This window comes from Ahaetulla prasina, chromosome 9 (assembly GCF_028640845.1).
Source record: "Ahaetulla prasina isolate Xishuangbanna chromosome 9, ASM2864084v1, whole genome shotgun sequence".
Taxonomy (NCBI): Eukaryota; Metazoa; Chordata; class Lepidosauria; order Squamata; family Colubridae; genus Ahaetulla; species Ahaetulla prasina.
Window position 1 is genome coordinate 6,469,199 of NC_080547.1, and position 27,239 is coordinate 6,496,437.

Genomic DNA, 27,239 nt, shown 5'->3' on the forward strand with positions numbered 1-27,239 from the left:
AATTGCTAATGGGACGAAAACTCCGGTGCCCACTTGACCGTTTGAACCCCCATTACACACCCGAGGGTTACAAGGGGGAGCTAGAAAAAACAAGAGAAATGAGCATAGGCGACCGGGTGTGGGCCCGAAACTATGGGGACGGCCCGAGTTGGGTCGCCGGACAAGTAACGAAAGTAACAGGGCCAAAATCGTACGTGGTAGAGCTACCAGACAACCGAGTGTGGCGGCGCCACATAGATCAGTTAAGGAAACGAATAACTGACCAAACCAAACCAACAGAGACAGGTAATGACCAATACCACTTTGAATCCACAGCTGACAATGACCCGGGGGAGGCGCAAGACTTAGCTGAGGTTCCAGAGTTCCAGCGACGCCATCAGGTCCCCGAGGGAAACAGCAAGGAAAATTCCAAAATTAATCCAAGGCCGGATGGCCAAGAAAAAGAGTCGGCCAATAATCCAGAGCCCGATGGCCCAGAGAAAGAGCTGGGAGGAGAAAACAGCCCCTCCGACCAGCTCAAAACACCACCCAGAACTGAACCGCGCAGGTCAGAAAGAACTAGGAGACGCCCAGGTTATTTGCGTGACTACGTCGAAAAATAACATGTGAATAAATATGTAAATAAGACCAAGTGTTTTCTGGGAGGGGAGGAGTGTTATGTATTAACAGTTGTGCCTTTAAATATTTGAGCGGGAAATCAGCACGTTGCTGATTGGACGAAGCCTCCAGCAGAACTGTATAAAAGGAGAGGTTTTAGCCCCAGCCTGTTGCTGGGTTCACCCTATATTAAAGAGCTGTTGTCACTACCCTGGTCTCCAGCCTCGTTACTTCCCGAACATAACAGAGAGAGAGAGAGCAAAAGAAAGAAATCTTCTTACTTTTAATGTAAGGATATAATAATAAACGCATATGAACTTTATTGTGGAAAAAAGATGCATATACAACTATTAGGAAGAGCTATGAGCAACCAAAAAAAATCTTAACTTGAAAAAAAAAATCTTGGCCCTTCTCTCTCCCCCCCCCCTCTCTCTCTCTCTCACAAACACACACACGTCCCTAAAGGAAAACTTCAGGCTTATTCCCCTTGAAATGCATCTCCACTTCCACATTTGAAGCGGGGTAAAGACAGAATCAACAGGAGTGGAGGGGGGGGCGAAATAAGAACGTAAAAGGGAAGTGCAGCTGACCCTGGTAGAGGAGGAAGGAAGGGAGGAAGGAAAGAAAGCAAACGGGGAGGGCTGGGAGCTGGCTAGGGAGAGTTTTAGAAATGACCTCATAGGTCAGAAGGAAAGAAGAGAAAGAAAATCAAAATAGCCCGTTTGATTTGATAAGATGGGGCAGAGAACAACTGGGAGAGGTTTTTCAAGATTGATGTCTAGCGACAAGATAGTCCATTAATCTCCTTCGTTGTTAGAAGCCAGGAAGTTTGGCCGTGTTTCTCCCTTACCGGACAAAAGGAAGGTGGGGTTACTTTGACTTTCTTTCTGTTCTCTTCCCTTTATCTCAGGACTGAGTAATCTACAAGTCCCCCACCACTCACCCACCCCACCACTCACCCACCCACCGGCTTGTTCATTCCTTCCCTATCCCAAGTTCAGTTCTACCCTGTTTCCCCGAAAATAAGCCCTCCCCGGATAATAAGCCCAATCGGGCTTTTGAGTGCATGCGCTAAAATAAAGGCCCCCTTAAAAATAAACCCTCCCCGAAAATATTTAAATGCACGCGCAGCCGGTCCCCACCATTTCCTCTGGCTAGGGAGACAGAGCTGGAAATCAGGTAAGATGGCAAGAGGAGCCCCGTCTTGCTCCACGCGCCCCAAAATAATAAGACCTCCCTGAAAATAAAGCCAAGCGCTTATTTTGGGGTGCAAAAAAATATAAGACAGGGTCTTATTTTCAGGGGAAACACGGTACATTTGTTTAGAAAAGCAGGGTGGGAAAGGACAAAGATGCAAATCAATAAGGATTAAACGGAGAGAAACGATTATTACGTTGTCCGAATATTTTCCGGCACCATCGATCCGCGCTCTGGCACCTTCCTTGCATGCAAATCCCGGTTCGGTGTTCGCACCAGTGCCCATCCTCCACGTAATGGTTTTCCGAGCATTCGGCCGAGGTACCGTTGCAAAACTCTTTGAGATCACAATCCGGGTCCTCCAACTCTCTGCATAAAGTGCCTTTGCCCTTCAGCTGCAAGACAGAGAAGACAAAGCGAAGGCTGAGGCCTGGCTTTCTGTCAATTACCTGCAGCCAGGACTCAAGCTGTATACAGGTAGACGTCTGAATTTTGGAGAATTGAGGAGAAATTAAATTAAGGGACGTGGTAGCTCAGTGGCTAAGACACTGAGCTTGTCGATCGAAAGGTCGGCAGTTCAGCGGTTCGAATCCCGAGTGCCGCATAATGGAGTGAGCTCCCGTGACTTGTCCCAGCTTCTGCCAACCTAGCAGTTCAAAAGCACATAAAAAATGCAAGCAGAAAAATAGGGACCACCTTTGGCGGGAAGGGAAGAGCGTTCCGTGCGCCTTTGGTGTTGAGTCATGCCGGCCACATGACCACAGAGACGTCTTTGGACAGCGCTGACTCTTTGGCTTTGAAACAGAGATGAGCAGCTCCCCCTAGAGTCAGGAACGACTAGCACGTATGTGCGAGGGTAACCTTTACCTTTAAACACTGAATTAAGGAGAAACATCCTAACAGTGAGGACAATTAACCAGTGGAACAGCTTGCCACCAGAAGTTGGGGGTGCTTCATCACTGGAGATTTTTAAGAAGAGACTGGACAGTCACTTGTCTGAAATGGTACAGGGACTCCTGCTTGAGCAGGGGGCTGGACTGGAAGACCTCCAAGGTCCCTCCCAGCTCATTCATTCTAGACCTTGACTTACCTGTATTATATTAGGAAGAATTGTGGTGCCAAAGTGTTGGGAAGTGAATTACTTCAGCTCCTCTCTTGAGAGGTTTCATTACCCATATCAAACACAGAAATGAGAGTGGAGAGAGGGAGGGAGGGAGGGGGAGGAGGGGAAGAGGAGGAGGTGGAGAAGGAAGAAGAAGAGTAGGAAGAAGAAGAAGAAGGAGAAAGAGAAGGAGAAAGAGGAGAAGGAGAAGGAGAAGGAGAAGGAAAAGAAGGAGGAGGAAGAGGAGGAGGAGGAAGAAAAAGAGGAGGAGGAGGAGAAGGAGAAGGAGAAGGAGAAGGAGGAGGAGAAGAAGAAGAAGAAGAAGAAGAAGAAGAAGAAGAAGAAGAAGAAGAAGAAGAAGAAGAAGAAGAAGAAGAAGAAGAAGAAGAAGAAGAAGAAGAAGAAGAAGAAATAATAATGATCCAACCTACTCTCCAAAGCACCTGAAGGCAAAACCAGAAATAACAGATGGAAACATATCAAGGAGGGATCCAAGCTAGAACTGCAAAGAAATTTCCTGTCAGAGAGAACAAGTAATCTCTTCCAACTCCATCATGCTATATTCAGTAGAAGGGTCAAATAAGATAAAATTCAATTTAAAAAAACAAGACGGCAGCCGCTCTTGGGCAGCTTATATGGGTGCCCGTGGCTTCCATTCCTTCCCACCTTGGCCGGCACTTACCCTGCAGGTTCCCAGCAAGCAACAGTCTCCTTGGGCGCACTGCATCCCTGCTTTCAAGGTACAATCCGACTCACAGCAAGGATGGCTTTCACATTCCTGCAAACAAAAGGAACATACGGGGGAGCTGAGCATCATAGAACAGCAGAATCGTCTGGCTGGAAAGAACCTTGGAGGTTATTGTAGTTCAGGGGTCTCCAGCCTTGGCAACTTTAAGACTTGTGGGCTTCAACTCCCAGAATTCCTCAGCCAGTTTATACGTATTAATCCGCATACAGACGGGAGGTTGAACAACTATTATATTATAATAATAAATAATTATAATAAAATTATAAATAATAATAATTATTATTATTATATAATTATTATAATAATAATAATAATTATAAATAATTATAAATAATTATAATAAAATTATAATTATAATGAACTCATTACCTGACTCCATAGTCTCTACTCAAAATCCCAAAATCTTCAACCAAAAACTGTCTACTCTTGACCTCACCCCATTCCTAAGAGGACTCTAAGGGGCGTGCATAAGAGCACAAAAGTGCCTACCGTTCCTGTCCTATTGTTCCTTTTCATTATATCAAATTAACATAGTTATTGCATTCTTTTGCTTATATATATATTTTTTTCTTATATGATGTGCTGTTGTTTTATATCGATGTTTGTATATTGCTGTGACAAAATGAAATAAAATTAAAAAATTAAAAACTAGCCTTGTGGTGCGACCAGAACAATCTGGAACTGAACATACTCAAAACGGTAGAAGTGGGGTAGACTTTAGGAGAAACCCTTCCATACTTCCACCTGTCCGATTTTTACAGACACGTGCAAAGATGTGCATGGATATTGCGCACACAACGCTATTTTTTTTTAAGTTTTTATTTTTTCACAACAACAACAAAAAACACATTCTCATCAAACAATTACAATGTGCCGAAGGGGTGTTTACACATCTTCTTGTGCAATCTCAAAATGAACATCTCTTTCATACATATATCTTATATTGTCTTTTCTAACCTATCTTTCCTTCTAACCAGTGATAAAATAAATCCCGTATTTTATAATATTGCTTATCTTCTTGATCTCTAATTCCAAATGTCAATTTATTCATCTCTGCACATTCCATCATCTTCCTGATTATTTCGTCTTGTAAAGGTAATTTCTCATTTTCCCCACTTTTAGCAAACGCAATCCTGGCTGCTGTAATAATATTCACAATCAAATATTTTACATCTCTAGTATATATCTCGGGAATAATTCCCAACAGAAAGACTTCTGGCTTAAAAAGAAAGAGTGCAGAGAAGAGCAACAAAGAGGATTAAGGGGTTGGAGGCTAAAACATATGAAGAACGGTTGCAGGAATTGGGTATGTCTAGTTTAATGAAAAGAAGGACTCTAGGGGATGACATGATAGCAGTGTTCCAATATCTCAGAGGTTGCCACAAAGAAGGAGGAGTAAAACTATTCTCCAAAGCACCTGAGGGCAGGACAAGAAGCAATGGGTGGAAACTGATCAAGGAAAGAAGCAACTTAGAACTAAGGAGAAATTTCCTGACAGTTAGAACAATGAATCAGTGGAACGACTTGCCTGCAGAAGTTGTGAATGCTCCAACACTGGAAATTTTTAAGAAGATGTTGGATAACCATCTGACTGAGATGGTGTAGGGTTTCCTGCCTGGGCAGGGGGTTGGACTAGAAGGCCTCCAAGGTCCCTTCCAACTCTGTTGTTATATTATATGATATAAAATCGATGTGTTTTTTGATCATTTTGTCCACTAACTTTTCGGACCTAGCTGTTTTATTGTGTGTTCTCATCTATATATGCAGATAGTCCTCAATTTCCCTCCGATTTCCACCCCACCCTCCCTTTTTCTTACCAACCTTCACTGTGCCACAGTCACATTGCTCCCCGTCTTCGACCACTTGGTTGCCACAGAGGGGTGCTCGGTAGGAGATATCAAACTTTGGCTTGTTCTGAAGACATTGCGACCATGCAGAGTTCAGGAAATTCTGGAAATCTTTGACACTGCAACTACTGAAGGACTTAATGCCACTGGACTGTCTGGAAGAGAAAGGAAAAAAACACACAGCTCTGAATAGAACACAGAATCCTAGGGCTGGAAGGGAACTCAAGAGGTCTTCTAGTCCAACCCAGGAGGTGAAATGCTCCCACTTTGGTCCGGTTCGCTCGAACCGGTAGTAAAAAATATTTTTTTAAAAAGTTCCGACGATCAGGGGAGCGACGCGCGATCATCAGAACCTTTTTTTTTTAACTTTTTAAGCATTTTTTACTGGAACCGGTAATAAAAATGCTTTTGAAAGGTACAAAAAAGGCCCTGATGATCACAACTGTGGCATGCGATCATCAGAGCCATTTATTTTTTACTTTTAAAAGCATTTTTTTACAACTTATTAGGGCGAATAGGTTGTAAAAAAATGCTTTTGAAAGTAAAAAAAAAGGCTCCGACGATCACAGCTGTGGCATGCGATCATCAGAGCCTTTTTTTTTTACTTTTAAAAGCATTTTTTTAACAACCTATTTGGGCAAATAGGTTGTAAAAAAATGCTTTTGAAAGTAAAAAAAAGGCTCCAACGATCACAGCTGTGGCATGCGATCATCAGAGCCATTTTTTTTTACTTTTAAAAGCATTTATTTCAACTTATTTGGGCGAGTAGGTTGTTAAAAAAATGCTTTTGAAAGTAAAAAAAAAGGCTCCGAAGATGGCGTGCCACGGCTGATCACACACCTCTACACACACTGTTCTACTTACCCCATGCCTCCTCTTGGCGTGCACGTCGCATTTGGTGCGCGGTGCGCATGTGTTTGGCGTGCAGCACGCGTGCGCAGCCAGCGAACCGCTAGTAAACCGGTTCAGATTCCATCACTGGTCCAACCCACCCACCCACCCCGCCCAGGGCCTCACACCATCCCAGTCAAATGGTTATCCAACCTTCTTTTGAAAACCTCCAGCGATGGAGCACCCACAATCGTCCACCGATTAATTGTTCTCACAATCAAGTGGTTTTGTGTCGAAAGCGCTGCTCCCTTATACATAGGACATGGGAGTATAGAATTGGAAGGGACCTCAGAGGTCTTCTAGTCCAGCCCCCTGCTCAAGAGAGGACCTTAGCCCATCCTGGTCAAATGGTTGCCCAATCTCTTTTTGAAAACAAAAAAAATAAAAACACTGTGATGGAGCATCCACAATCTCAAGGGCAAGCTAATTCCACTGATTTTAATTCCTCTCACAAATCAGAAAAGTTCTCCTTCCTTCTAAGTTGGATGTTTTCTTTTATTTATTTCTTTTATTTATTTTGTCAATCATATATAAGATAATAGGTAGAAGTATAATTTGGATACATGAAAAGAGTAAGTAAAAAGGAACATTAGGACAGGGATGGTAGGCACGCAGGTGCGCTTATGCACGCCCTTTATAGACCTCTTAGGAATGGGGTGAGATCAACAGTAGCCAGTTTAAGCTTAGTTTTGGGGGTTTGGGGAAGAAACCACAGAGTCAGGTAGTGCATTCCAGGCATTGACCACTCTGTTGCTGAAGTTGTATTTTCTGCAATCAAGTTTGGAGCGGTTTACCTTGAGTTTGTATCTATTATTTGCTCATGTATTGTTGTGGTTGAAGCTGAAGTAGTCATTGACAGGTAGGACATTGTGGTAGATAATTTTATGTACTATGCTTAGGTCAGACTGAAGACTTCTTAACAAGCTTCCACCCATTACTTCTTGTCCTGCCCTCAGGTGCTTTGGAGAATAAGCTGTTGCCTTCGGAAGTTGTGGGAGCTTCATCGCCGGAAGCTTTCAAGAAGAGGCTGGACAGCCATCGGTCAGAAATGGTGTAGGGTCTCCTGCTTCAACGAGGGTAGGGAGTTGGACTAGATCAGGGGTCTCCAGCCTTGGCAAGTTTAAGACTTGTGGACTTCAGCTCCCAGAATTCCTCAGCCAACGCTGAGGTGAAGTGATAAATCATGACCATCATCATAAAAACATATTCATCATCAATCATAGGATACAACACTTAGTGATAGTCATCGGATACTAGATAAGCAATCAACATAAATCGTACCAGGAAACTAAATAAAGCAATACATTTTGTAAAGATGCAAGCAACAAAGTTATAGATGCAAGTGGAAAAGGAGATACAGTAGGTGATAGGAAAGATGAGAAGAAGAATAGTAATGCAGCTTTGCTAAATAGTTTGACTGTGTTGCCAAACGATTGTCAAAACGATATAAAGGCTTACGCTGCTCTGGTGTTCATCAGGCAGACTGTCCCCGAACAATGACATTCTCTGGTGTCATCAAAATACAATCCGATGCTAAAGCCGAGCAGCTGTGCCACTATAACTGAGAAGGCTTCCAAGGTCATCCCGTTTTGAAACTAAGAGAAAGCAGAAATCCATGAAAAGGTGTTACTGCTAACAATCAAAGGCAGAACATTCTGGTTCTCACGAGTCTTTAAGAGCTTGGGAATAGCTTGGATTTTATAACCCGCAAAGATTGGGTCAGAAGTTTATCCGCTCACGAGGGAGACCATGTGTTGTGGCTCCAGCCCCCGAACCTGGCCCCATGCCCGAAAGTGACTCTGAGAGTGAGGGGGAAGGGCCAATAAAGCTTACCTCAGAAGCACCGATTCCTTTGACCCAACCCCAGGAGCCAGAACCAGGCCAGTCAGAGGACGTAATGAGGCCGTCATCCCCTGATTCCTCCCTTCCTCAGGCTACGCCTACAGACGCAGCTGATAATCATACTAATCAAGCCTGAATCGACCCACGCTTCAGAAGATTAGAGAGGCGGCGTCATCAAAGGGAAGGGTGGGGCAGGAGCCCCACCCCACAGGATATATAAGGAGCTTTGGGACTGCTCTCAGTTCCACGGGAAGCAAATTAGCTGAACCGTGTCAAAGTGAGCTGAAGTCTTAATCTGTTTGAACTTTTTGGCAGGCAGCTGCGTTTTCTCGGCCAGGACTGATAGGAGCCATGAACCCACTGGCTGTAGGCCAGCTCGTTACTCCAGAGTGAGGACAGAGACAGAACACCTTGGCCCTGTTTTGACCGCTGTGTTTTCAAACAGTGCTAATTGCCCTTCATCTCCATGAGCGCAACCAGTGGTTGGATTCAAATAATTTAACAACCGGTTCTCTGCCCTAATGACCGGGTGGGGTGGGTGTGGCCATGGTGGGCGTAGCCAGGGTGTGTGACAGGCAACACTCAGCCTCCTGCACTCTAACATCCATCAAGCTTAGGGCATTGCTGCGAATTTATGAACTGATCTGATGAAGTGGGTGCCAGCTACCACCTCACGCTTGCTGGTGCCTCACTACTATTAGGTGGCAAAGTGCCATTAACTATGGGGAGGTGGGGAAATGTAACAGGGAAGGTTGGGGGGAAATGAAAGTAACTTCTGTATCTCCTTGAGATGCTGCTTCAAGGTCACCCGGGCATACCAGCTGCATACCAAACTATAGCTGCACTGGCGTCATGAAAACATCTTTCTTGAACCTCATTGGTTGCTCAGGAGAGGGTGATGAGAGGTAGCTGGGGAGGAGAGAGAGCTGAACCTATGGATTTTGGCATGCGATTCTCAGTTCTGGCTTTGCACTACTGCAATACACTTGACTTCTAAATAAACCATACTTTTCTTAGCAAATGGAACCAAGGATCATTTCTGTCAAGGCCGTGATGGCAAACCTTGGCACATAGAGCCATGTCACCTGGCAGGCGCGGTATAGCCTGTTCCTCTTCCGGGTTTCTGGCGCGCATGTGCACACACTGATCAGCTGGCCTTCATGCATGCGGCAGTGCTGGAAACCGGAAGAACTGGTCTTCTGTTTTCCAGCCCGAGCCTGCACGCCTGTTCTGTCTCCCTCACCTCAGTCCGAGCGATGGCTTAATTAGCCGGCACTATCAGCTTCTGGCAGCAAACTAGCGAGCGTCTGCCAAGTGGCTCTGTTATCTCCCTTGATGCCGATGAGTCACCCAGGAACAAACAGTACTTCAGCTCTAGTCAAGCAGTTGATTTGCCTGCTACGAAGAGGCATAGCAGTCCTCGCTGGTTTTATATCCTGTGGGGTGTGGCTCCATGACTCAGCACTTCCTAGGCCTGCCCCACCCCTGCTTCTGTTGTTCCCACCTCTCCTGCCTACAAAACCTAGGGTCCAGCCAGGCCTGATTGCCATCAGCTGGATCTGAAGGCGTAGCCTGGGGGGGGGGGAAAGAGTCAAGGGATGGAGGCCTCATTATCTCTTCCACCTGGCTTGTTTCTGGCTCCTGGAGCTGAGCCAGGGAAGCCGGTGCTCCCGAGGTAAGTCCTGACGGCCCTTCTCCCTCACTTTCCAAGTCACTTTCTGGCAGGGGGCCCGGCTCGGGGGGTGCAGACACAACAACGCCAGCCAGCTGATCGGCGCATGCGCAGCAGTAACCGGAAGACTTGCTGGCCGGCACTCATGCGCGCACTGGAAAACAGAAGTGCCTTATCCGGCACGCATATGTGCCCTGGGCAGCTCCTCTTCCTGGTCACCGGCCCTGACGAGCGTGCACAAAATGCTCCCTTTTCTGTATTCGGTGCCGAAAAGGTTCGCCATCACTAATCTATGGAGTTTAAGCTGTGGCAGAACTGACAGTGAGTTTGCAAACAGAACCAAGAAGTAATGAATAATTAACAGTGAGGCGTATCAGCTCTCTTACCATGGCAATTCCAGCAGAACTGGGTTTAGAGCACATCTTTTTGGCAAATGTTGACCCCACCGAATCCGCCTTGTTCCTATAACTGAAAGGAAGAATCGAAATTACTTTGAACAGAAAGGTTTTACTGGCCAAACACTGGCAAGAAAAAGAGAAGCATGGCTGCTGAAGAATGGGACTTCGAAATCGACTGAATTAGAGGAGAGGGCGGAATTAACTGCCTTTGATGAGAGATAATGGACTAGAACTGGAAACCATTTGTGGACTTTCTACGTGCTAAATGTAGTAACAGATGGTTAGCAGAGGCATTTGAGGATTAGGGTAATGTTTAGCTCAACCTGTTCACTGCTTTTTCTTCTTTTTTCATGTGTGGGTGTGGGTGGGTGTAGATAGATCTGTGTGTGTAAGAGAGAGAGAGAGAGGAGAGAAAAATACAGAGAGAGATAGAAAAAAAGAAAGACAGAGAGAGTGAAAGAGAGAGAGAGAGCAAAAGAGAGAGGAGAGAGACATACAGGGAGAGAGAGAGCGCAAAAGAGAGAGAAAGACTGAGAGAGAGAGAAAAGAGAGAGAAAGAGAGAGAGAAAGAGAGAGGAGAGAAAAAGAAAGAGAGAGAGAGAATGAAAGAGAGAGAGAGAGTGAAAGAGAAAGAGAGAGAGAGAGAGAGAGAGAGAGAGAGAGAGAGAGAGAGAGAGAGAGAGAGAAATTATTTTTTTTCTTCTTTTCTTTCAGCACTCAGCCAAAGTGGATCCTCCGTGTTAAATGTTAAATCTAATTGAGTGTTTTCTTCCTCCTTTTTTTTACTTTTTTTTTTTTTTTTTTTGCTTTTTTGGTGTTGGCGTCATTAGGGTTGAATGCATGTTTTTGCATGTTTGTTTCCTTTTGTTTCTTTGTTTTACTGTTCTGTACTTTATTCTCTATGATAGAACAATAAATTTAAAAGCTTCATCTGAAAGATCATTTTCACAAACTGGTCATCTCCTACATCAGGGTTCTGCTCCCAGCTGCGGTTATAAATTGAGGACTACCTGAACTTGCTTCCTTCACTTCATGGTCACCAATGTCCCTTACATACCAGCCCGCTCCCCTTTCTTGCAATCAACTGCCCCACCTCACCAGCAGAATTCCCCCCACCCAAGTTGCTTTCATTTGCTTGGCCAGGTATCGGCGCCGTCTTCTGGGTTATCCATAGCGAGACCATACCCAACATCCCTTTCTGTCAAGCCCCTGTCGGAGTCTGAATCCGAAGGGGAAGAGGAACGGCTGGCAGAGAGTGAGAGAGTGGATCCGTTGGCTGTGAAAAAAACTGGGGAAGAGCAAAGTCAGGCTGGGCAGAGCAGGGAAGAGGTCGAACAAGGGAGAGGGGGGTTCAGATGAAGACCAAGGCCCACCCCCTCCTCATCCTAGGCAGCGGAGGGAGGAACGGAGAAGAGAGCAACGTGGGTTGCGTGGCTTACGAGGGAGGAAAGGGACCCGAACCTCTTTACAAGGCACGGCTGCTGCTGGAGATTAAAAGGAAAGGCAAATGGGAGGGGAAGTTGTCGGGAACAAACGCTGAGTTTATCTGGTGTTTATTTGAATCCTGGCATCCTCCCAACTGGTTTGATTTATTGCCGTGCTACTTTACTTGTGGAATTTCTTATTTTGCTTGCCCTGCTGAATTAATTACCGAGTCTTGCCTTGTTGGATTTTTTGTTAGAAGTTTTCTGCTTACAACGTTTGGGACTGAAGTATAGTCAGCCAAAGACTCCTACAGGTTGTGTGAAAGAGCTCTCTCCAGGCTGGAGAGTTGAACGGACATTGGGGGCACCGTTGGCGAGAATAAAGGGACTCGTATCGGTTCTCTGGCTGTGTTGCCTTGGTGTCACGCCCCGGGTCATCGCACTTTCTTTCATAAACGGGGAGCACAGTTTCCTTACACAAATAAGAAAGCCGTATCGTGAGGCCGCAGCGCCAGGTGTTCGTTTTTCCAGTTCAGAAACTTCTCCAGCAACGTGGCGGCGCTTCCTGTGGTGGGGATTTTGTCTCCGTTTATCCATAATTCTAACGAGGACAAGATAAGCTTCATGTTCAGCTTGAAAAACATCTGAAAATGGGAGCGAGAATCAATTTCAGGAGAGGCTCGTGCCCAGATTCCAAACTGTACCAGTGAGGGTGAACTTTTTCGGCACCGAGTGCCCAAACTGGAATGTGCGCACATGCTGGCCGGCATACGCATGCCTGCATTTTTAGCGCCATTTTGGGGGTCATTTTCAGGTCGTTTTGGGCCTGAAAAACGGCCCTAAAACCAGCCTGTTTTTTGGTGGTTTTTCAGGCCATTTTCCAGCGCTCCGATGCCCGTGAAGACCAGCTGGCTGGTGCGCATGTGTACGCTGGAAACCAGAACAGCAGCTGGGATGGCGCATGTGCCCATAGAGCGGGCTCTGCGGACCACCTTTGGCACCTGTGCTATAAGTTCACCATGACGGACGTATAGTAAACCCAGACAGACTGGACAGCCAGTTTGGCCTAGTGCTTAGAAACCAGGAGATCTCTGTCTCTTGGTTTCTAACCACTAGGCCAGACTGGTTGTTCTAGTTTAGTGGTCACCAACCAGTGGTCCGTGGACCACTAGTGGTCCATGAGAAAATGTTGGTGGTCCACAGAAAAATTATTTGCATTTTTTATATTGCACTAAATACTATTTTTCTTTTTTAAAAAATCATATTAGTGGTCCACAGGATTTAAAATTATGAATTTAGTGGTCCCTGAAGTTCGAAAAGTTGGTGAGCCCTGTTCTAATCCCACTTTAGGCATGAAAGCCAGCTGAGCTACTTTGGGCCAATCACCAGGAGACGGTGAGTTCTAGTCCCACCTTAAGCGTGAAAGCCAATTGGGTGACTTTGGGCCAATCACCAGGAGACGGTGAGTTCTAGTCCCACCTTAAGCGTGAAAGCCAATTGGGTGACTTTGGGCCAATCACCAGGAGACGGTGAGTTTGAGTCCTGCCTTAGGGATTAAAACTAGCTGGGTAGCGGGGTGACTGGAGTAGTGACTCTCAGCCCAACCCACATAACCTTTTGTTGTTGTTGTTGTTGTTGTGGGACAAGGGGAGAAGGAAGGAGTATTATGCGTTATTTTTTAAAATCATAAAGGTGGAAGAAGGAAGGAAGGAAGGAAGGAAGGAAGGAAGGAAGGAAGGAAGGAAGGAAGGAAGGAAGGAAGGAAGGAAGAAGGAGGAGGGAGGAGTGGGGAGGGAGGGAGGGAGGAAGGAGGGAAGGAAGGAAAGAGGAAAGGGGAGAAGGGGAGGGAAGGAAGGAAGGAAGTAGAGGGAGGGAGAAGTGGGAGGAGAAGTGGGGAGAGAGGGAGGGAGGAAGGAGGGAAGGAGAGAGGGGTGGGGAAGGGGAAGGGAGGGAGGAGTGTGGAGGGAAGGAGGGAGGAGGGAAGGAAGAAAGGAGGTGAAGGGGAAGAAGAAGGGGAAGGAAGGAAGGAAGGAGAAGTGAGGAGGGAGGAAGGAAGGAGGGAGGAAGGAAGGAAGGAAAGAGGGAAGGGGAGAAGAGGGAGGAAGGAAGGAAGGAAGGAGAGGGAGGAGAAGTGGGAGGAGGGATGGGGAAGGGGAGGGAGGAGAGGAGGAGTGTGGAGGGAAGGAGGGAAGGAAGGAAGGAGGTGAAGGGGAAGAAGAAGGGGAAGGAAGGAAGGAAGGAAGGAAGGAAGGAAGGAAGGAAGGAAGGAAGGAAGGAAGGAAGGAAGGAAGGAGAGGGAGGGGGAGTGGGGAGGGAGGAAGGAAAGAAGGAGAGAGGGAGGGAGGGAGGGAGGGAGGGAGGGCAAGGGAGACTAGGAGTCCCTCCTCCCTGTTTTACTGATGCTGATTGAAGTCAGGATTAGCTTCAGATTAGGTTGCCAAAGTTATTCTTTAAGAGGAAGCAGAGAACGTTATATAGAGAGGCTTTTTGGGCCAAAATCCATCACTGCCAGCCCAAACAGGAGCACGACATTCTAAGCAGGGCTGGTGTAGAGATTCCAAGGACACATAAAAAGGCACAGCTCACCGTATTGATAAAATTCATAAGCTGCATGATCTTCCCGGTGACCACATCTTCATTGGAGCCCATATAATCATACTGCAAAAAACAAGCAAACAAAAAAAAAAACACCTATTTTATTAATCAGTAAGTATCCGCTCTACAGTTATTTAAAAAAAAACCCATTGAGGGCAGTTTATGCTTCAGTGTGCAAAGTGTGTGTTTGAAAGAATGTGGCGTTTCTCGCGGCCAGCGGGCTCGCCACGAGATCGTCCGGGCAATCCCCGCGCCGAACGGAGTGAGAACGAAGACACGGAGTCCAATTCTCCTCGGGTGAGCGAGCCCCGAGCTAGCTCGAGACAACCCTTTTATTAAGATTAGGGGTTAGGGGTGGGTTACAGAAGGTAAGCAGGGGAGGTTACATATTAGCATATATTCAACATGTGAACACGTGACTGCAAGCACATCCACAAGCCTATGATTTTGGGAGAAAGCTCATGATTCTTGGGAGGAGTTTTGCCATGAGGTGGCTCTTTGTTCTCTGCTTATTGCCTACGTGGTACAGTTGCATAGCAATCTACACAGACTACAAGGATATCACTCCCACACGTGTCTAAGGCGTTCTACAGTTACACTATTCATGAAACATCCTGGCTCTGCTTGTTAACAAATCTCATATAATTGTGTGTGGGAGCAACTTCTTTTGAAGCTCTGTGAAGTGGGCCTTATCAGAGAAGGAATGTTCTGTGGCTATCTCAAAGGTGTTGATACATTTACAGGCAAACATCCTTGCAACCTTGGCATCAAACAGATTTCTGCTTACTTGATATAATTTGCCAGACTTACCTATGCTGATATTTTTGCACATAAGCAATTACTCAAAACTTGCTCATGCTTATATTTGCACATAAGTATTTTTATAAACAACTTCATAAAGGGGTTCATATGGCATAATATTCCAACAAAAGAATAAGTCTTTTTTTTAAAAAAAAAACATTTACCACGCTGAAATACATTTTTATTTCTGACTGTACCTTCTAGGTTGTTTCTGAGCATTTGAAATGTGGATTTACAGGTGGCTGTTTACGTATAAGTTGGGTTGACAAAATCAGAAACGAGGAGGGGATAAGCCGCCTGGGAAAGCCAAGGGAAATCATCAAAACCATCAAGAAGCCAAAGTTAGAATATTTTGGAGATGTGATGCCACAGCCAAAAAAAAAAAAAAAAGGATTCACTTTATCCTTCAGGGAAATATTGGAGGCAAACAAGGTCCAGGCAGAAGAAGAACATCATGGCTTCAAAATCTACTGCACGAGCCAAAAAGAGGGCTGTGAAAATATTTACAGATCCCTTGCATAAACTGTTTCAACTCATAGTATGCGTTTGTGTGATGTATGTTTGTGTTGTGTTGTGCTGTTGTAGTAAAATAAATAAAAACTTTTCTTAAAAAAAAGAAACTGTTTCAACTCCTACCCTCAAAACGACGCTACAGAGCACTGCACACCAGAACAACTAGACACAAGAACAGTTTTTTTCCTGAATGCCATCACTCTGCTAAACAAATAATTCCCTCAACACTGTCAAACTAGTTACTAAATCTGCACTACTATTAATCTTCTCCTCGTTCCCATCACCAATCTCTTTCCACTTATGACTGTATGACTGTAACTTTTTTGCTTGTATCTTTACGATTTATATTGATATTTTTTCCTGATTGCTTATTTGTACCCTATGACTATCATTAAGTGTTGTACCTTAGAGTTCTTCTTGAACGTATCTTTTCTTTTATGTACACTGAGACCATATGCACCAAGACAAGTTCCTTGTGTGTCCAATCACACTTGAATAAAGAATTCTATTCTATTCTATTCTATTCTATTCTATCCTATCCTATCCTATCCTTTCCTTCATTATTCTATTTTATTCTATCCTATCCTTCATTATTCTATTCTATCCTATCCTATCCTATCCTATCCTATCCTATCCTTCATTATTCTATTCTATTCTATTCTATTCTATTCTATTCTATTCTATTCTATTCTATTCTTCATTATTCTATTCGATCTTATCCATTATTCTAGTCTAGTCTTCATTATTCTATTCTATTCTATTCTATTCTATTCTATTCTATTCTATTCTGTTCTATTCCATTCCATTCCATTCCATCCCATCCCATTCCATTCCATTCCATATTTATTATTCTATTCTATTCTATTCTATTCATATTCATATTCTATTCTATTCTATCCTTCATTCTATTCTATTCTATTCTATTCTATTCTATTCTATTCTATGGGATTAGTTTGGACAAAATTCAAAATTGATAAAAACATGATCGCCAACATCCGATGACGGATATGGCAGAAGAAGATGTAGTGCCTGATGACTGTCAGGTACAATCAGAAACAAAACAATTTGCATTCCGGTCAACAGTCGCTCGAATGACTGACCGAAGAACAGTGGTGGGATTCAGCTGGTTTTCTCCGGATCGGGCAAACTGGTAGCAGCGACTGCGGGAGGCTCCGCCCACCTGCCCAGCTGTAATCCGCAAGCACTGCACATGCGCAGAAGGCCCTGTGCGTGCGCAGACCTCATATTTGCAAACCGGTAGGGAAGTGAATCCCACCACTGCTGAAGAATTTTATTGATGGGATCTTTGAATTATGCACTGCGGCATGGATAGGAAGAAATCCATTGCGGGTTTCACTTTAAGAGTGCGTTAATCCACCAGAATTTTTCCAGCACGGACTGGGAATAACTGTCAGTGACTGTCTTTTCTCCCCAGAAATGTGCATTGAGACAGATGTGTTTCGAAAGGAATATTTCTTAAAGGTAAAATAGGTTGAGAAGAATTAAAAGGAAAGCTGGATAGAAAATTTTATTGACTAATTAAGAAGAATTTCCCAGTTTCTTTTAAATTAATTGTAACAAGGGCTCTATGAAGGAGAGGAGTGGGGAGGTGGAGCTCTCGCCTCACAATCAGGAGGCTGGGAGTTCGATCCTAGGTAGCAGCAGATATTTCTCTCTCTGGGCACAATGAGAATATATCTGCCGAACAAAACTCCGCACTGGTGTCAGGAAGGGTATCCGGCCAGTAAACACTCAGCTCCATTCAGTTGCCCAGACTCCACCTCGCAAGGGATTATGGGTTCGTTAAAAGATGATGATGATAATGAAGGAGACAAAGTGGATTTATAGACAGTATCGCTATTCCCTATTGTCGTGTCCCACTCCTCCTCTGACAGCCCGGTCAGGGAAGTCCGTATCAAGCGTGGCTGCAAAGCCTCTGCAGCTTTGCCAAAGTTCTGTCAGAGTTCTCAGGGCAGGCAGGAGACTAGGATGTGACATCAGCAACCAAATTAGACTTTGCCTGACTCAAAGAATGCCAGAAAGCAGATCCTTTATATAGGCCATGGGGTGTGGCTCCATGACTCAGCACTTATCCAGGCCTGCCCCTCCCTTCCTTTTGCTGATGTCACCTCTCCATTCTCCGGAAGTGTGGATCTATCCATTGCATCGTTTCGTCCCCAGCTGCCGGTAATCCCAGCTCGTGGCTGGCTTCAGGCGCACATGCTATCGGAGGGAGGTTTGTTTGGTCAGTTTATCCGGGCATGGTGCCAGGGCTGGGGGCTGGAGGCATGCCAGGACATTCTTCTGCACTATCAGTCTCTGGCTGAGATAGCAGGAGATGAGAGGGGCCCGGCTGCGGCGGGGGGGGGGGGGGCAGGCGAGCGAGGCACAACACCTATTCCTTTCAACTCCAGTTTTGGCAGCATTTTAAAGAGAGTGATCCTAGTGAGCACAGCCAACAAAATACACTTACCAGAGATTTGGTCACAACGACGTGCATTTCCACATATTTGAGGGTGGCAAAGTTAATCTGTTTTCATTCGAGGGAACAGAGAAAGTTTGAGATATTGTTATTAGTGGCGGATTTCATGACTAGCTATCCTCTTTTATGCACTCGGGATTTCACCAGGTTTGACCCGCTGACTAGGGCAAGGGTTGGCAACCCGTGGCTCTGGAGCCGCATGTGGCTCTTTCATCCCTCTGCTGCGGCTCCCTATCACTAGTCGGCTCCACGATTGATAGGGCTTTCGGTTAGGACAGGTAGAGGAAAAAGGATGCTGTGCTAGGAGGAGACTCTAGGGGGAACTGGACTTCTGGTTGCCAGAGGAAAAAGGACGCCGTGCTAGCAGGAGACTCTATGGTAGGGGAACTGGACTTCCGGTCGGCTCCAGAATTTAACGGGGGGCTTCCGGTTAGGATTTTTGAGTGTTTAAGGTTGCCGACCCCTGGTCTAGGGGGAAAGAAAGGGGTAATTATGGTCTGCCTAGAAAAAAAGCGAGATCAGGCAAGTGAGTCAAAGAGCACTCCGAAAAAAGGACGTGAGGCCAGATTTCAGTGTATTTGCTGAAAAACCACCAAAGGGATCAGGGTGCGGACGAACGAGCAATATCTGCAAGGAATTGGTTTTTTTAAAAAAAAGACACCCGGTGGTTACACCCAGAAGAAACAATACAGGCAATCCTCGATTTACGACCGAATGCAATTGGGATCCGAATTTATGTTACTAAGCAAGTTGGTTGTCGAGTGAATTTTTTTTTTTTTTTTGCCACGGTTCTTAAGCAAGTCCTTGCAGTCATTAAGTGAATCTGGCTTCCCCCTCACTAACTTTGCTTGTTCGGAAAAGGCAGCTGGGAAATACCAGTAACAGATAACAGGACCTCAGGATGCTATAACCATCATCAATAAATGCAGGTTGCCCAGCACTGGAATTTTGATCATTTTTTTTTTGTTTACATTTATATCCCGCCCTTCTCCGAAGACTCAGGGCGGCTTACAGTGTATAAGGCAACAGTCTCATTCTATTTGTATATTTACAAAGTCAACTTATTGCCCCCCCAACAATCTGGGTCCTCATTTTACCTACCTTATAAAGGATGGAAGGCTGAGTCAACCTCGGGCCAGGCTCGAACCTGCAGTAATTGCAGGCTACTATGTTCTAATAACAGGCTCTAACAGCCTGAGCTATTACAGCCCTGTGTGACCCTCAGGAGGCTGTGACAGTTGTAAGTGCCTTAAGTCAATGCTGCTGTAACTTCAAATAATTGCTAAATGTATGGCTGTAAGTTGAGGAATAACAACATTGGAAAGTGCCCCGAGTCAGAGTGGACAAGCAATTGCAATAGATTTATATACCGCTTTATGGTGCTTTACAGTTTTCTTGAGCTTGTAGAAAACATGCTTTTAAAAGGTTCTGGTGATCAGGCAACTCGGCTGAGATCGCCAGAGGAGCCTTTTAAAAGCTTTTTTTTTTTTTTTACAACCTCTTCGGCCGAAAAGGTTGTTTAGAAAAACCTTTTAAAGGGTTCTGAGGATCCCAGCTGAGCCGAGCGATCATCAGAGGCTTTTTTTTTTAACTTTTACAAGCATTTTTTCGGCCGAAGAAAAAACGCTTTTAAAAGTAAAAACAAAAACAAAACCCTCTGAGGATCGAGCGGCTCAACTGGGCCAGGGGGTGGGGCTGAGATTTTTGCTGCCAGTTCTCCGAACCACCCGCCACCATCGCTACCAGATCGGCCGATCCGGTCTGAACAGGGAGCATTTCACCCCCGCCCATGACCCAACTGAGCGGCTAATTATGATTTTTTTTAAAAATGACGAAGACAATAATGCTCACAGGTTGCAATGGGTCTTTCTTTGGAAATACTGCGGTAGTCCATTTAATGGAATAATTCTGCTTCGAAAACTGAAGGCCCGTATCATTGTAATCTATCCGAAAAACAAGATGGTGGAAACCAGAGGCCGACTCGATTGGCTCAATTCCGTAGCTGGTGTTCCGAATCTGTATCAGCCCACTGGCGGGCAGAAAAAGCATAAATCAATTTTAAAATAAATAAAACACCGTTACCAAGCTTATTGGTTTTTTTTTTTTGGTTTTTTTTTGAAGAAGGGGAAAATACATTTGAAAAGGCGCGTCTTTAGCCGATGGTTGGATTTCCCTCTGTGGATGCAATGCCAGCTGCCTAGAGCTGATTATAAGATGGGCAGCTATTTAAATGTTTTAAATAAAATAAAATAAAATAAAATAAAATAAAATAAAATAAAATAAAATAAAATAAAATAAAATAAAATAAAATAAAATAAAATAATGATAAATAAGATAAAATGATAAATAATAAAACAAAATTACAAAATTATATAAAATAAAAAATGATAAAATGATAAAATGATAAAATAAAATAAAATAATAAAATGACAAAAAAGATAAAATGATAAATAATAAAATAAAGTGATAAAATGATAAAATAAAAAATGATAAAATAATATAAAATGATAAATGATAAAATAAAATAAAATAATAAAATGATAAATAAAATGAAATGATAAATGATAAAATGATAAAATAAAATGAAATAAAATAATGATAAATAAGATAAAATGATAAATAATAAAACAAAATTACAAAATTACAAAATTATATAAAATAAAAAATGATAAAATGATAAAATAAAATTAAAAAAATAATAATAAAATGACAAAAAAGATAAAATAATAAATAATAAAATAAAGTGATAAAAAGATAAAATAAAAAATGATAAAATAATATAAAATGATAAATGATAAAATCAAATAAAATGATAAAATGATAAATAAAATGAAATGATAAATGATAAAATGATAAAATTAAATAAAATTAAATTAAATTAAATTAAATTAAATTAAATTAAATTAAATTAAATTAAATTAAATTAAAAAATGGAAACCAGGCATTATTCTGTTGGGACCTGAATCTAAAAAATGGTAATTTAATATAATGTGGCAGACCACAGTTATTGGAATCATGGTTCATTCAACCCCATTTTCTGGCCTTTGTAAACTGTGGTAAAGTATAACTTATTTTATTGCATGGGATTCTGGGGGTTGAAGTCCACGGGCCTTGAAGCTGCTGAGAAACAATGGTGTGAACTAATCACAGAGGTTAGGTTCCCCCAATATGATAAGATAAATGTGGCTAGCTAGATTCTGTTCCATGTCTTGGGATAAAAAGATTCATGGTCTCCTTTCCCAGACAGACAGAGATGCTATTGTATCTTTAGAAGGCAACAAGGGAGGGGAAGAATATTAAGGGAAATGAGGGACTTCTCATTATTTTTCTCACATTGAAGAAATGCAAAAAAAAAAAAAATTATGCCCAGCCAAAACTACTAGCTCATCACTTTAACATACATCGGGGCCAAAGTCTGTTTAGGGCAAAGAAGAAAAAAAAAATTTGGAAGAGAAATGAAGGAGGCATCATTTGGAAGGTGATTAACTGACATGATGATCATTTTTGCGTATCTCATTTTTCTACGTGTTTCACTTTTCTTCTTTATACTGTAACTGCTATTCTAATAGCAAATCCTTCATAAAAGTTATTGCATGATGTTCTTGATTAAATTATCTTTCCATTGATATATAGTTTTATGGTAGTACTCCCCCCCAAAAAAAGGATGTTATTAGCTAGTTTTAGAAAATACACTTTTCCCAAAAGGTTTCCACAACTTTGGCCACTACTGTATACCCAAGTCTTTAATTATATTAAAGATACTAGTTCGGTTCTCCGAACTACTCAAAATTTCCGCTACCGGTTCTCCAGAACTGGTCGGAACCTGCTGAAACCCACCTCTGATATACACTATAATTTTGAAACTCCTAAACCCAAGTTTCCGCACCCCCTGGAATATCGTCTTGCCCCCACCCACCCCGGTTGGGAACCCCTGATATAGGGTCTCCTGCTTGAGCAGGGGGTTGGACTAGAAGACCTCCAAGGTCCCTTCCAACTCTTGTTATTATGGAGAGGACAAAATGCATTCAGAGTTGGGCTGAGGAACAGGGGTGGTTTGCTCAAGAGGAAATTACCTGACCTCACCTGAGACCTGAGCAGGAACTGAGCATCACAATCGAATCCGTGTGACCGTCTACATAGCCTTGATAATAGCAATCCCGCTAAAAAGAATAAGCAAGAGGGTTTCTGTTTAACGAGGGGCATCTAAGTACCGGAGAGGAGAGGGGCGGTGGCCTAGAGGTGGAGCTCTCGCCTCACAATCAGGAGGCTGTGAGTTCGATCCTAGGTAGAGGCAGATATTTCTCTCTCTCTCTCTCTCTCTGGGCACAATGAGACTATATCTGCTGGGGGGGGGAAACTCCGCATTGGCAACAGGAAGGGCGTCCGGCCAAAAAAGCAACTCAGCTCCATTCAGTTGCCCAGACTCTACTCCGCAAGGGATTATGGCAGCGGTTCTCAACCTGTGGGTCCGACCCCCGTTGGGGGTCGAATGACGATTTGCCAGGGGTCGCCTAAGACCATCGGAAATATGGGAAGTATACTTGCGAGTTGAAGAATCGCGCTCCAATGGTTGACTCCACAAGCCAGCTGCAGGCTCTTCAAATCGCTAGCCGAATTCGGCTTCAGGCGTGATGAATTAAAAAAGAGAGAAATCTTGGCTCTGATGTCTCCCTCTCAAGCCAGCTGCAATCACTCCCAATCGCTCACCTAATCTGGCTTCAGGTGCGATAAACTTAATAGGGGAGGAGTCTCCGCTTTAATGCCTCCATCCTCAAGGCAATCGCAAGCAGTTCAGATCGCTAGCCAATATGGCTTCAGGCGCGATAGATTCAAAACGAAAATAATTTTACCGTTGGGGTCGCCACATCGTGGGGAATTGTATTAAAGGGGTCGCAGCACTATAAAGGTTGAGAACCACTGGATTATGGGGTCATTAAAAGATGATGATGATCTAAGTACCGGGGAAGAGGAAGACAAGGGGCGGGGGGGAAGAAATGATATCTCCGACATACATCTGCTGAAACAGGGCATTTTCAAAGCTCCTCAGTTACTTCTTATGCCTCATTTTACAGTTTCGAGAGTTGCAAAATTATTCACCACGTTAAAAGCTTTCAGTTGTTCATTGGGTGAATTTTTCAATATATCAGTGATTGCTAACCTTTTTGCCGTTGCATGCCAAAAGCGGGAAGGGGGGAAGCAGGGGCGGTCACGCACATGCATGCCCACACTCATAATTCAACGCTTCCCCCACGCCATGCCCCCCACGCATGCACACACCACACACACACACACACACACACACACACACACATGATCCCTCTGCTTTTGGTATGCGACAGCAAAAGGTTAGCGGTGGGCCCGGTAGGCCTGTTTTTCCCCCTTCCCAGGCTCCAGAGCCTTTCTAGGAGCCCGGGGAGGGCAGAAATGGCCTTCCCCAGCCCCCTGGAAGCCGGAAACAGCCCTTTTCCCAACTTCCGGTAGGCCCAGAAGACCTGAAAATCAGCTGGTTGAGCTAGGGCAACGCTCAGGTGCCCACAGATATGGCTCCATGTGCCATCTGTGGCATGCATGCCATAGGTTCGCCATCATGGGAATACACGGCAACAGGCATTCCTCGGCTTATGACCCCAGTTGATCCCCAAAGTTTCTGTTGCTAAGCAAGACAGCTGCTAAGTGAATTTTGCCCCATTATATGACCTTTTCTTGACACCGTTGTTAAGTGAACCACTGGTGTTGTTAAGTGAGTCACACAGCTTCCCCATTGACTCTGTCTGTCAGAAGGTCACAAAATGGAGATCACACAACCCCGGGATAGTGCAACCGTCATAAATATGAGTCAGCTGCTAAGCGTTTGAATTTTGATCACGTGACCAGGGGGAACGTTAAGTTGCTTTTTTTCAGGGGTGTTGTAATTTTGAACGGTCACTAAACGAACCTTGCAAGTTGAGGGCTTCCTAAAAGGCATATGTTTAGCTTGGTTTATTGTTTTGTTGTTTGTTGAAAAGCTTTTTTTCTTACTTTTCGTTTTGTGTTGTATTCTAAAACAGGGGTCTCCAACCTTGGCAAGGAAGTCTGGGAGTTAATAATAATAATAATAATAATAATAATAATATTTTAATTTGTATACCGCCCTTCTCCCGAAGGACTCAGGGCGGTGCACAGCCAGAATAAAAATACAAAGAGAAACAATACATATAATATTAAGAACACCCCTTAAAAAACTTATTCAATTGGCCAAAAATTTAAAATACAATAACACCCTATAAAAATTTACAAAAATTTAAAACCCATAAAAGTAAATTAAAATTTTTTAAATCAAGTTGAAGTCCACAAGTCTTAAGTTGCCAAGGTTGGAGACCCCTGTTCTAAAAAACCTGTTTTTTTTAGAAAAAAAACCCCTGTTTTTTGTTTTTTTTAACATTGTCCCAAGAAAAAATAGACTAACGCATATCTGGTCATGATCCGCCAATTAATTAAAACTCAAAGCATCGAGGGACCGTTATCCGAATCAGCGGATTAGTGGAATAACCCAATCGTCAGATAAAAATACTTACTTCCCATCTCAGAGAAATCTTACCTGATTGGAAGGGACAAATGACACGGGCATATCATCTTTGTTGTATGTATAAACTCTGAAATAATTGGATATAAAGGCTCTACAAAAAAAAGCAGACAAGACACCAGATCCAGGACAAAGGAGGGAGGGAGGTGTGTGTGAGAGAGAGAGAGAGAGAGAAGACACGTCACATGATACAACCCAAGAGATATATGGAATTAGAACCCCAAAAGAAAATAAACAAATCAAAGGTGATAAGACTGGATTGAGAATGAAAATCAAAGAAAATTATGAGGGGTCCTTGGTGCTCTCTGAGCTTGGTGGTTTTCTTTCACATATTTCATGACCCAACTAGGTTACATTATCAGTGCTAGAAGAGAGTGAGGTTTGTGGAGAAGAGGAGGAGGAGGAGGAGGAGGAGGAGGAGGAGGAGGAGGAGGAGGAGGAGGAGGAGGAGGAGGAGGAGGAGGAGGACTGTGGGATCCTTGATGCTCTCTGAGCTTGGTTGTTTTCTTTCAGATATTTCATGACCCAGCTAGGTAACATTATCAGTGCTAGAAGAGAGTGAGGTTTGTGGAGAGGAGAAGGAGGAGGAGGAGGAGGAGGAGGAGGAGGATTGTGAGATCCTTGGTGCTCTCTGAGCTTGGTTGTTTTCTTGAAGGTGTTTCATTACCCAAACTTGGTGCTAACACCAATGATGTTACCTAGTTTACGTACCGAAACATCTGCATGAAAACAACCAAGCTCAGAGAACAAGAGGACCCTCGTTTCGACCCTGAACTACGAACATTCTCCTTGAAAGGAAATTATAGACTTATCAAATCAACCATCTCTTAGTCCAGAGGTCTCCAACCTTGGCAACTTTAAGCCTGGCGGACTTCAACTCCCAGAATTCCCCAGCCAGCTTTGCTGGCTGGGGGATTCTGGGAGTTGACGTCCGTCAGGCTTAAAGTTGCCAAGGTTGGAGACCTCTGTCTTAGTCCATCACGCAGGCATTCCAAGAAAAAAAAAGAGAGATTCATAGGGTTTAAAGGTACCGCATAATAATCTTGCTAACAAAGGAGGGCTCCATGGTTCCTATCTTCTGTAAGTCGAGGACTTTCAATTCAGTATGAGAAAGTCTTGAAAGCACAGTATTCCTCCTATGTATCGTACATCCCCTTGGGCCAACCAAGCTGTGCCCGCAGAGAGGTCTCTTAAACCAGTGGCAGGTTACCCCCGGTTCGGACCGGTTCTATAGAACCGGTAGTAAAACCGGTGGGAGGCTCTGCCCGCTGACCCAACCGTCCTCAAAAGCGATCTGTGCATACAAACAAGCTTCTGCGCATGTGCAGAGGAGTGCGGGCGCGCGGGCACGATGCAAAACAGTAGTAAAAGTTAAGTAGAACCCACCCCTGTCTTTTTTTAAAAAACATTTATTGAATTTTTTTAAAAAAAACAGTGGACTTTGCTCCACGTCTCTGGTTTTTAACATCTATGTCAAATCTAATTTACTATGTCATATGTTCTCAGTTTATAAATAGGTTTACATATCTCCTAATTCCATTTATATCAAGTATATACCATGTTATTACTACTATTACAACTCTATACATATTTAATATAACTATTCTACCCTCATAATTACAATACATTGATATATACATTTCCAGACACTTCTTATCCCTACTTTCTGGCATTCTTCCTCCTCTTAAGCCAGTCATAAAATTTATTCCAGCCCTCGTAATACCTTGATTCACATTTATCTTTTAAGTTCTAGGGTAAGTCTATCCATCTTTGTGTAGTTGTAAATTTTATTTATTATGTCTTCTTCCAAGGGTACATCTTTGCACTTCCACTTTTGAGCAAATGGTAGTCTTGCCGCAGTTAGTATATGCAATATTAAATAAGTAACACTTTTTATCTTGTTTGTCATCCATCATACCCAATAAGAAAAATTCTGATTTGACCTCGATTTTGATTATTAACATTTCCTCTAACCAACTTCTTATTTGCTGCCATTTTTTTTTTTTTTTGGCATTCCCACCACATATGGTAATAGGTTCCTAATTCCATTTCACATTTCCAGCAAATTGGAGAATATTTTTTACTAATCTTTGCCAATCTTGTGGGTGGAACCCACCCCTGTCTTAAACGGCTTACGTGGTTCCTTAAGCATTCATGCAAACATATAAATTAACTCCAAAAGGGGTAGAGGTTCCCAGGTATTTCCTTTTACTCACTGTTGCTTCAGATAAATTGAGAAGGATTCCCCTTCTATGTTCATGTCAAACGCCATCCTCTCCTGAAACAGCCAAAGGGTTCATGGTATTATTTTGCCGTTGCTTTATTCATATTGCCAAGTCCGAGCGGCACAAACCATAATAATTTTTCTTTTTTAAAAAAAAAAACCCAAACCAAAATTCAAGCAGCATGCACTGTAAAGGAGGTACGGTTGAAAATAAATTTTACTCCTGGCTGGAAATGCTTTTTAAAGGGACGCCAAGACATCCCGTCACAGCCCCTATAAACAAAAGCCCTTCTCTGCAACCCAGAACCCATACCACATTTCTGACATCAATACAATTGAACGTG

The 27,239-nt window shown here is 43.5% G+C and overlaps 1 protein-coding gene across 1 annotated transcript in view; it reads right to left on the reverse strand.

Annotated features, from left to right (window-relative positions):
* LOC131203919 (disintegrin and metalloproteinase domain-containing protein 2-like) overlaps positions 1–26,943 on the reverse strand; it is a 46,514-nt gene extending 19,571 nt beyond the window's left edge. The window contains exons 1-12 of the mRNA XM_058194646.1: positions 26,888–26,943; positions 24,687–24,765; positions 22,193–22,269; positions 19,991–20,138; positions 18,101–18,157; positions 14,305–14,376; positions 12,196–12,362; positions 10,283–10,364; positions 7,841–7,977; positions 5,466–5,646; positions 3,579–3,674; positions 1,991–2,189 (exon numbers count right to left, since the gene is read on the reverse strand). Coding sequence (XP_058050629.1) covers positions 1,991–2,189; positions 3,579–3,674; positions 5,466–5,646; positions 7,841–7,977; positions 10,283–10,364; positions 12,196–12,362; positions 14,305–14,376; positions 18,101–18,157; positions 19,991–20,138; positions 22,193–22,269; positions 24,687–24,765; positions 26,888–26,943 — 1,351 coding nt within the window. The remainder of the gene's footprint in view (positions 1–1,990; positions 2,190–3,578; positions 3,675–5,465; positions 5,647–7,840; positions 7,978–10,282; positions 10,365–12,195; positions 12,363–14,304; positions 14,377–18,100; positions 18,158–19,990; positions 20,139–22,192; positions 22,270–24,686; positions 24,766–26,887) is intronic.
* Between the last annotated feature and the right edge of the window lie 296 nt (positions 26,944–27,239).